This window comes from Chenopodium album, chromosome 12 (assembly GCF_948465745.1).
Source record: "Chenopodium album chromosome 12, dcCheAlbu1.1, whole genome shotgun sequence".
Lineage (NCBI taxonomy): Eukaryota > Viridiplantae > Streptophyta > Magnoliopsida > Caryophyllales > Amaranthaceae > Chenopodium > Chenopodium album.
This window is the reverse complement of record NC_137845.1, coordinates 3,196,941-3,207,789: the sequence shown is the minus strand read 5'-3', so window position 1 is coordinate 3,207,789 and position 10,849 is coordinate 3,196,941. Positions and strand designations below refer to the sequence as shown.

The 10,849-nt window shown below is 34.7% G+C and overlaps 2 protein-coding genes across 2 annotated transcripts; one reads left to right on the top strand and one right to left on the bottom strand.

Moving 5' to 3' along the window:
* Positions 1-294: 294 nt before the first annotated feature.
* Positions 295-4,449, top strand: LOC145570049 (methylsterol monooxygenase 2-2). Its single transcript, XM_081629032.1, has 7 exons — positions 295-457; positions 2,193-2,330; positions 2,891-3,036; positions 3,173-3,292; positions 3,375-3,587; positions 3,676-3,756; positions 4,101-4,449. The coding sequence occupies exons 1-7, from the start codon at positions 428-430 to the stop codon at positions 4,174-4,176; spliced, it is 804 nt and encodes a 267-aa protein (XP_081485158.1). The 5' UTR covers positions 295-427; the 3' UTR covers positions 4,177-4,449.
* A 465-nt stretch (positions 4,450-4,914) lies between these two features.
* On the bottom strand, positions 4,915-9,627 carry LOC145570047 (phosphoribosylamine--glycine ligase-like). Its single transcript, XM_081629030.1, has 5 exons — positions 9,486-9,627; positions 8,790-9,149; positions 7,220-7,593; positions 6,150-6,680; positions 4,915-5,648 (listed from the first exon to the last, which is right to left on the bottom strand). Exons 2-5 carry the CDS (start codon positions 9,127-9,129, stop codon positions 5,241-5,243), a joined length of 1,653 nt encoding a protein of 550 aa, XP_081485156.1. The 5' UTR covers positions 9,130-9,149; positions 9,486-9,627; the 3' UTR covers positions 4,915-5,240.
* Positions 9,628-10,849: the final 1,222 nt, after the last annotated feature.

Below are 10,849 nucleotides of genomic sequence, written 5' to 3'. Positions count from 1 at the left end.
GAAATCGCTAAACATACCCTATGATATTCAAAGTAAATCACTTGTATGAGTTGTATCGTTCCATTTTATCAGATGTCTAAAACAATAGCGCGAAAGCCGTTTTCAACACCTTTTAACATCAATAACATAATATCAACATCATTACCACTTGAAATTAATAACCTAATAATTGCTCTATAGTAAAAAATTTCAGCAAAAAGGGTAATTAAAATTAGTTAAAAAATAGTTTAAAAAAAAAAACAAAAATATTCGGGCAAGAAAGAGCAAAAAATTCTGATAGATTCCCTCCCCTACTTGACAGTTGTGTCGCCCCCATCTTTCTCTCTCTTCTTCTTCTTCTTCTTCTTCTTCTTCTTCTCCTTCTCTCACATCACAAATTCTTCTTTCTTCTCTTTCTCTCTCCTCCGAAGATCGGAATTCGTCTTCAATGGCGTCGCTCCTTGAATCTGGATGGCAGGTTAGTTCTCTCTTTCCACAACATTTTCTGATATTTTTAAGCTTAATTTTCATGTTATTATTTGATGATATTTGCTTAATCTCAATGTTCTCGAGTTTTCCGCATTGTTGAAACTGGAATTTGTTTGATTTTGTATTGCGATTAGATTAGGTCAAATGTTTTAAGCATTACAATTGGATTGATATTAGTTTGATGTTTATATTAATCTGCGAAAATAATGTTAGCGAATGCGAATTGAACTTTTTTGCTTTAGATTTTATGTTGATGATTTATATTCATTGTATTACATGCAAGATCATCTTGTTGTTGGAAGAAAATCTAATTTATGAGGATTGTTTTGGTGTATAGATTAGCGTAGGTTTTTAGAGAGTACACAAAATATAACAATGGCTATTATCTTCCAATCCAGGAATGCAGGGATATTTGTCGTAGGGAGACTTGTGGTAGAAATTATATTTTGAATCGAATATGCATCAGTTGGCTTATTGTATCATAGGTTTAGATTTATGGAGCTTCGTTGATGATCTTGTTTATGCAATGATAAGTATAGGTTGATTGGAAAAAGAATGGACCAGTAGCCTTATTAAGTTTGGATTATATATGAAACTTAAATACAGTATTATTTTTAAGGTGATGTAATCTCAGCTTAAGGATATGTTTGTGATATTTTGACTAAGTTTTGAGGAGCAAATTAATGGATAAGATATGTTTGAGGAAGACGATTAAGCATATTGAAAGGAGGCTGAGAACTTTAAGAGTGTCAAAGATAGCAAGGATGCCATCACTGTCTTGGTTAGCTGCTTGTGATGAGTGCTCTATTAGGGTGATAGCCTGATAGGGTCTTAGGGTGTTTGGATGCTTTTGAATGGAATGGTGTTTAAAGGAAGATGAGTAAGCATAATCAAAGGATGTTGAGGAATTGAGGAGTGTCGTACATAGCAAAGTAAGGCTAATTGTTTGCTCTCCCCTTTATTAAAGAACCTTTCTAGTAAGATTTTTGCTGAATTTCATCATGTGCTAATACCTCTGCTGTGATAAGCATTAGTAAAATGCAGAGAAACGATTCCAATGATGTCGTGAACATAGTTTCTGGTAAGGTCCAGATCAATGTTTTCTCATGATTTCCTGTACGATTTACCTCATCAGATACTGCTGCAAACACTATTATATTCCTCTCTTCTCACAAAGCATATGCTGCTTTAACCTGGATTTGTCCCAATATGCCAGTTCTCTTGGATAGTTTTTTTTAGCTGCTTGTGCTACTCCCTTTGTTTAGAACTCCAATAAGCTAGACTTTGCCATAATCTGTCCACTTCTGCACCTTGCTCCATAATTCTGCCGTAAGCATTGTGCTTTTGTTTTAGTGATGTAAAATTGTAAGCACCTTTTAACTGAGAGCATAAAAGTTACTCCTACTCTGAAACCCCCCCCCCCCCACCCCACAACCGCGGGCGGCTCTGACTGTCTATTTTATTTTGGTTTGTCCCATTTTATCCTCCTCTTTGGCTATGTAATATATCGAATGGACATTTTGGGACAGAGGTTAGAGGGAATAGTCTCTGACGTAAGATAACTTAGAAATTATTTTGTGAAGATGTTTCATTTTCTTTCACTTCTAAAGTTTCTGAATTACATGCTGGTTTAGCATTTTCTTTGTTTTGCGGTGTCTTCATCTATTTTTTTTATTCCCTAATTTAATTTTTTATTTATTTAATCTATCTTCCTGATATTGCAGTATCTGGTAACTCATTTCAGCGACTTTCAATTGGCTTGCATTGGAAGCTTCATTCTTCATGAGAGTGTCTTCTTCTTATCAGGACTTCCTTTTATATTCCTTGAGAGGGGAGGATACCTTAGCAAATACAAGATACAGGTTTCAAATTTTCTTTTTATTGTTTATTTGTAACGGGAATTTTTGGCTTGAAAAAGGTTTTTCGTGTCAATTTTATAAATTTGATGGTTATTATATACTCATAATTTCAGTTTTAGTAATGTTGTGAGTTTTTTGTTTCATTGATTACTTTTAGATTGAAACATTTCCATGTCCAATCAGTTTATGAGAATGCTTGGACATTCATGTGTCATGTAAATTGTTATCTCGCTTATCTGCCTTAAGACCCACTATAACTTTAGGTTTTATGTAACAATGACGAGTTATTAAAATTTGTAATGTCGCCAACTTCCTGCATGAAAGATGTATAAGTGACTGGGATTTATATTTCCCAAGTAATATAACTCAAACACTATTGGAAAAGAAAGGATACATTGATAGGGTTGAATAGGGAATTGAGCTCATAGCTTGACCGATTTAAGAGGTATATCGCCAATTGCTGTTGACTTAGACTTGATCCCAGCTCATGTAGCCTGTAGCATATGTTTAATTTTATGAGTATTTTGGTTGGCCATTAATCTGCAAATTGTGGTCAATTGCAGGCTAAAAATAACCCTCCTGAGGCTCAACAGAAATGTATAACACGGCTATTGTTGTATCATTTTTGTGTCAATCTGCCGGTGATGCTCTTGTCGTATCCTGTCTTTAGAGCTATGGGGATGCGAAGTAGTCTACCTCTGCCTTCCTGGTATCTTCAGGTTCTTTATCTACTGTAGCCTGTGTTTTTTAATCATCATGCTAACTACAGTCATACTTTTGTTTTGGATAACTTGTGTGTCCATGCCATGCAATCTTTAGAGCTACTTTGCCTCATTATTTTGCAGGAAAGAAGTGGTGCCTCAGATAATATTTTACTTCATCCTTGAAGATTTTGTGTTTTACTGGGGACACAGGATATTGCATACAAAGTGGCTATACCAGCATGTTCATAGTGTCCATCATGAGTGAGTCAGATTTGAAGGCTTATGTGCTTATTTTTATGCTTCTGCTTGTCTGGAATGTTGAGTTTTATATTTTGATACGCAGGTATGCTACGCCATTTGGACTGACTTCTGAATATGCTCATCCAGCTGAGATATTATTCCTTGGCTTTGCAACAATTGTTGGACCTGCCATCACAGGTCCCCATTTGTTTACTCTTTGGTTGTGGATGGTGCTTAGAGTGCTTGAGACCGTTGAGGCCCATTGTGGTTATCACTTTCCTTGGAGCCCATCAAACTTTTTCCCTTTATATGGAGGGTGAGCCTATGAGTTAACTACTTAATGTAAATCACCTCAAATAGTTTGTATGTATCATGTCATGTGATTTTTTTTTCTTCTGTTGCAGTTCTGATTTTCATGACTACCATCATCGCTTGTTGTATACAAAGTCTGGGAACTACTCATCGACATTTATGTATATGGACTGGTGAGCATGTGTCTTTTTAGTGTCCTATGGGTTGGTAGTTTTTTAGTAGAGAAAACAAAGTAAATGGACTCTAGATCATCAGCCAAGGATGCTTCAGATTAATTCTTAATGGATTGGAAATTATTAGGCGTAAATCCCACTATTTAATATCTGCTTTTTTGCTGTGCTAATCCTTGAGTCTTCATTTGAATATAATTGGTTGCGTTTTGTATGAATTTGTGATCTCCCATTGGAGTTTTTTTTAGTTCAGCTAAAAGGGAGTATATCGGCTCAGTGTTACTTGCTTTTTGTGAAAGGTTGATTTCCATTTTATTCTAAGATATATGAGATACCCATTGGTGCAGGATTTTTGGCACTGACAGAGGTTACAGAACATTGAAGGCGCTTAAGACTGTTGAAGTTGATGGCAAGAAAATGTAAGAAACTGAAAGAGTTAAATTTTGGTGCCATTCTCTCATTTTGTGCAGGGAATGGATTACAGTCAGTCTAAGTCAATTTCTTTCCCATTCCTTTGTTCTATGTCGTGTGTAGTGACCCCAAGGTGTTCTATTCCTTTGATCTATGTCATATGTAGTGACCGCAGCCTCTGTCATGTGTTTAATTACTTTTTGGTTTGAGGTGTGTTGGCGGTTAGAACGCTTTGTTTCTTCTATTTCTTCAGTGAATGAAATTCTTAGTTTTTTTTTTTTTTTGTTTTGTTTTGTTTTTTTTTTTTTTTTCTTTTTTGTAAGTTGTGTTATTTTGTTGCTTTTTAATTCTGTTGATGTTCTTTGTATCACGTAAACAGCCGCTTCTTCGGTACAATATCATGAATAAATTTCTACTCACTCCGTAGAACTCTACCTGTAATTTTTTAGGCATTACGAGACATCCCATTCAATATACTGTAATTATCTTGTAACTATTTTCATGAATATGTATATGATGATGTTTAATTCATCAATAATAATGATTAATTTATCACATCGGAACGGACCTTGTAGAATATCCTATTTTAAGGTTCCAGTCTGAAACTCAGACGCATAATGTCTTCAAAAAGCACTATACACTGCGTAAAATACATTTTTTGTCTATGAAGCATAGATTATATAATTTTACTAGTAGCATTTGAGCTGATATATAGTGCTTAGTTTATATGTCCTATGATCAGCTATAATGCTTCTAGTAAAATTGTAATCTATTGCAGTGAAACATTTCAAAAGATATCAAGAATTGAAAGCAGAAAGACAGCCAAAGTTCAGGAATCGTTAGATCAATTGGTATAATGCAAATTCTAAGATACAACATCTGGAGAATTCCGCGATCTCCATTGGACTTGACACAGGAAAGAAATCTTCTGACACATTGAGGCAAGACGAACCTCAAAAACAATATTTGGCAATCTAAACTACTCTGATCTCTAGTCGTTCCCTACCAAATCGAGCCGGGAGTCAAAATTCATGATTTACCCAAAATCTCTGATGGAAGTCAATAAGTTAACACCTCTAAGAAAATTGCTTTTGGGGGAGGGCTCTCCAGCCGATATCTTGCCGATAAAACCCTTCCGGCCAGTTAATTTTCTCAATAGCTTGATAGGCTCTATCCCTTGCCTCTTGAAGGTCATCCCCCTTGGCTGTAATTCCAAGAACCCTTCCCCCGACAGCAACCAAATTGCCTTCAGAATCTAATGCGGTTCCTGCATGAAATACTTTGACAGAAGGAGCAGCCTTTTCTGCTTCTTCTATATTACTAATGACAGTTCCCTTCTTATAGCTTCCAGGGTAACCATTGCTAGCCATGACTACCACCATTGCAGAACCAGGCGACCATTTTAAGGATACTCCTGTTAGCTTACCTCTACAAGCAGCAAGAAGAACTTGTGCCAGATCCGACTCCAAACGCATCATCAAAACCTGTCATATATACATGGAATTTGTAGAGAAAGGTTACAAACTTCAGCTTTGAAAGACTACTTGGCATTGTTTTTATATAGATGGCATTTTTTAAAATTGTGTTACAAACTTCAGTTATGAGAGACTAATTGGCATTGTATTTAATAAGTGTAACAAACTTCAATTTTCCAAAGAGTAAAGAACAGCCCCATCTTTCATAATAAGAATATTTCCATGCAAAATATTCCCATCACTACACACATCAAGGGATTGAGTAGTTTAAGAATTACTACTGTTCATATGGACATAGACACCGTAACTTTTTTGAAGACTATTAGTCTGTTGGGTCAATTTGCAGCTATGAAAAAACTTTCATGTTGACAAATTATTCAGCCAAACCCAAAGCCCCAAGGAGATCATTTTCAAGTATTAAGGAACCGTAATCTAAGAATAGTTGTTAATGCACGTAAAATGCATACCAGAAATATAACAAACTGAAAAATGAATTGATAGAGTATTCACCTGGCATTCAGGGTCTCCAAACCGGACATTGTACTCAATAAGCTTAGGAAGTCCAGATTTCTTTTCAATCATAAGCCCAGCATACAAGACCCCAACAAACTTGCAACCTTCTGCTGCCATCCCTTTGACAGTGGGAAGAACTATAGAATCCATCACCAAAGCCTGAAGTTCTTTTGTCAACACAGGTGCAGGCGAGTATGCACCCATCCCACCTGTGTTAGGCCCTGTATCACCATTTCCAACACGTTTATGGTCTTGAGCAGACTCTAGGGGAATAGCATTCTCACCATCCACCACTGCGAAAAAGGATGCTTCTTCTCCTTCCAGAAATTCCTCAACGATGACACGATTACCTGCAGAACCAAAAATGCCATTTACAAGCATCGAATCGACAGCTTCATAAGCCTCGTCCAGTGACATAGCCACAATAACTCCTTTTCCAGCAGCTAACCCATCAGCCTTAATGACAATAGGTGCTCCTTGCTCTTTGATATATTGTTTGGCAGCAGTTGAATCGGCAAATGTTTGATACTGCAGCAAGTCATCCAAAAATATATGACTAAGAAAAATACAAATCACACACAGATAAACCCCTGCAAAATAAAAAGAAAATAACAATTTATCATAGCTTAAGAGCACTAACTTATCAATATACAGCCTACTATACTTCTTCGACCTTAACTCTTTGAAACATGACAATTTATGCCTAGCATCCATTACTGACCTACACAGTTTGGAAAAACGAATTTATCACTAAAAGTCGAAAATTGTTATTTTCAGTAAGCAACTGAATGGCTCATTCATAAGAAACATTCGTTTTAAGATTTCACTGTTCATGAAACACTAGTGCAGAGGTCTCAATGTCTCATACATGACCAGTCCATGACACTACATTGTCCTAGAATGGATAATTTCTAGCATTGTCATCTCATACTGATGGATTTACTGATTCATACAAAGTATATGATAAGAATTTTTATCAAGACTAAAAAAGAAGTTAACTTCAACTCATCGACCCAGATCAGACCAGCAAAGTTCATAGAATATATTGAAAGAAAAACATGACTGACCTTGGCAGTGGGAATGTCGTATTTGTAGCACAAGCTCTTCATGAAATCCTTGGAACCCTCTAATGCAGCAGCCTCAGCTGAAGGGCCAAAAGTTGGGATACCAGCTTTGACAAGGTCATTTGCAAGGCCAGAAACAAGGGGTGCCTCTGGTCCCACCACAACTAATCCAATTGCCTGTTTTTGGCAGAAAGAGATGACAGCTGAACTGTCGGAGGAGTCAACATCTGAAAGGCAAATAGCATCCCCTGATTTCGAAATCCCAATGTTCCCAGGTGTACAAAAGACCGCGCTACATGATGGTGATCGTTGCAAGGCATGGCAAAGTGCATGCTCTCTTCCACCTCCTCCAATTACCAGCACATTCACCTTCTCCTCTACAATGCCAATTAAAAAATCAGCAGGAGACAATATATGCAGTAATAATTGTGGAAGATAAGCTCAATATTAATGCACATCTATACAAAAAACAATATATGTAGTAGTAACACATAACAATGGAAGATTAGCTCAATAAGATTGCAAAAAACCCATCCATGCATGAATTATATTGATAGAATTAAATCACAAACTCTTACATTAAAATAGAAAAAATGCATGCAAAACATTCCATACTTCACTAAAAGCAATAACAGTGATACTTAATATAGAACATATACATACCTCTTCACATTCCTAATGTCAACAGAAGTACAGAACTCTACAAGGCAAAATATTAAGCACTACCAAAGTTGAACCTTGAACAAAACAAAACACTAAGCACTACGACAGCGTCGATAGCCCTTAAAAACAGCACAATCGCCATTAGCACAAAACGATTTTGAGTAACTGAATGCTTCCTAAAATATAACTTTCACTAATTAGGTCACCATTTCTTTGTCCTCTTACAGTATGAAGAAAAAGAACAAAAGACTCGACCTTCCACCCATCAACCAATATCGCAAGTGATACCAATTATAACAATCTAATCTAATATATATATATATATATATATATATATATATATATATATATATATATAAAGGGGAGTTTTTTCTCGAGATTTTAGAGCGCCACGTAGGATTTTTATATTTTAAAAATTATTAGAGCGCCACATAGTATTAATATTTTTAAAACGCTGCAATAGGATTATGCCACCTAAGATAAGTTCATGTGCCACTTAGGATTATAAATTACAGTTATATCAAATAAATAATTCAAGTGCCACATAAGCTTAATTGACCAATGAGATTTTAATAGCTACATTAATTAAATACGAAATATTATCTTTTTGAAACTAGGAATTTGAAACTAGGAATTTTATCTAATATTTCAAAACAAATACAGAGAAAATGATATATTACATACAACTAATAAAATAACAAATGTAATCACATAAATATGAAAAATATTTTTTAAAAAAAAAAAATAGATCGACCCGTGCATCGCACGGGCTTCATCTAGTTTAATCCTAATTTTAAAAGCAATAACATCACAAAGCAAATACATCCACTTCCCAAATACATGACAAAAGTCGGTTCAATTACATAATACAGCTAAGATAATCACAATAAAGCTTGTAAAGACAATATACCTGCACTAATCTCTCCATTAGCTAAGCAAGTAACCACAAATGGATGCAACCCACCAGCTTTCTTTGAACCCGTCATCGAAAAATCAAACCCATTTACCTTATCATCTACTAAACCAAAGTGACCATTTCTACCATTATCAATAATCATATTGGAATTGAAACTAAATTTCTTCCCCATTGAAGATACTGATGAATTTGGTAGTCCAAAGGATGCCTTAAATGGATTAGGCTTCATCTTTTGGCTAAACAACATAATCTTAGACCCTGAAACTTGATTCCATGAGTAAGAACTACCACTATAAGTGGCAATACCGTAAATTTGAGATGCCCATGAGGCCATTTTCGTCAACAATCCTTAACCTGAGAAAATTGGGGAAATTAACAATTTTTCACTCAAATTGCAGCATTGCCAGCATATTATCCAGAAACCCTACTAAAAAGAACTGAACTATTAACAATGAACTTAATTGTTTCAAACCCACATACTAAAACTAATTAAATCGACCAAATTATAAAAAAAAAAAAAAAAAAAAAAAAAAAAAAAAAAAAAAAAAACAGCTTTCAATTATTTTAACAAGTACTTGTACAAAATGAAAACTTAAAAAACTGAACTTTTATTTTTGAGCCTTCAAATTCAAATATGGAAAAAAATAACTATTGCTCAAAGTTGGGACATCGCAGAAGGGGAGAGATTACCAGAGAGGGCGAGTGAAACAGAAACAGATAGGCCGGAATTTGGCCGGATTCTTCGCCGGGAAAAGTTAGAATATGGCCGGAATCCTTTTCTCTCTCTTTTTTTCTGAGAGATGAGTAATTTTTTCATTTCTTGAAAGCCAAAATGGTGCTTTATTTTATTGGACTGAGCCCAACAATCTATATCATGGCCCGCATCAAATGTATTGGTTTCACTCATTTTGCAATTCAACCCAAATCTTACGTATAACTTCAAACTTAGAGTTTGTTTTGCTTTACTAAACTCAGCTCAGCTGAGCTAAACTGAACTGATTGGAGTTGAATTAAAATGAACTGTTTATGAGAGAAGGAAATTAGGAGATAAACTGAACTGAACTGAAATGAACTGAATTGAAATGAATTGTTTATGAGAGAAGGAAATTAAGAACGAAACTGAACTGAATTGATTGCAACTGAACTGAAATTAAGCTGAAGAGAACAGACCCTTAATCAATGATTATATGAAGTATATTACTTGTAGATGAATAGATCAATTTCTTTGTTCAACTTATACAACATAAGTTCAAATATCAATAAGGTTAATAAAAGTTACCTAAGTTCATTATGTAATTACTAATTAACGTAAGTTCTAATATGTTCAGATACGTTCAACTTAGCTCTAATATATTCATACTAGTTCTAAAAAGTAGAAACTAGTTTAGACAAAAACACAACAGGTGCCCGTAAAAATAAAAAATTAAAATAAATTAAAATAAAAAATCAGGTAATAAAATGCACTCTTAACGTCCTCATATGAATTATTATTAGTTAAACTCGTCAACAACCATACCTAACAAAAGTCATCAAAATTAAGTTTAATTCAATATTCTTATGTCTCTATTTCTCTTTCCACAAATTTTGAAGCTTTCAACTTTCAATGTATGGTCCAATGGTATAAGTTTTTGTTTTGATTTGAATTTTGGTAAGCCTAAAAGGGTCTATTAGCCAAATAATTCTTGGAAGCTTGATTAAGCAAATGATTATGGTCTAGACTTTCTAATTAAGGCTACATCTTACCCACCATGTGAAAATCAGTTCTATTTTCTGCAATTGATATATACTTTTCATTTTTCACCCTTATTATTCGAATTTTTAAGGGCCCATTATAGATCTTTGAATTGACATTTACACCATACATAATAATTCTTTCTTCTTCATCCTCAAAAATAATAAATGTCATAATCTATACTTATATATTAAAAAGCGTTCCTAAAAATGTTTATGTGTCACACGTGTCACGTCACTACTCAATAATTCATGGTATATAAAGAGGTTTGAACTCCTAACCTCATGGAATGGACACTACATGTCATACCATCTTAACTACC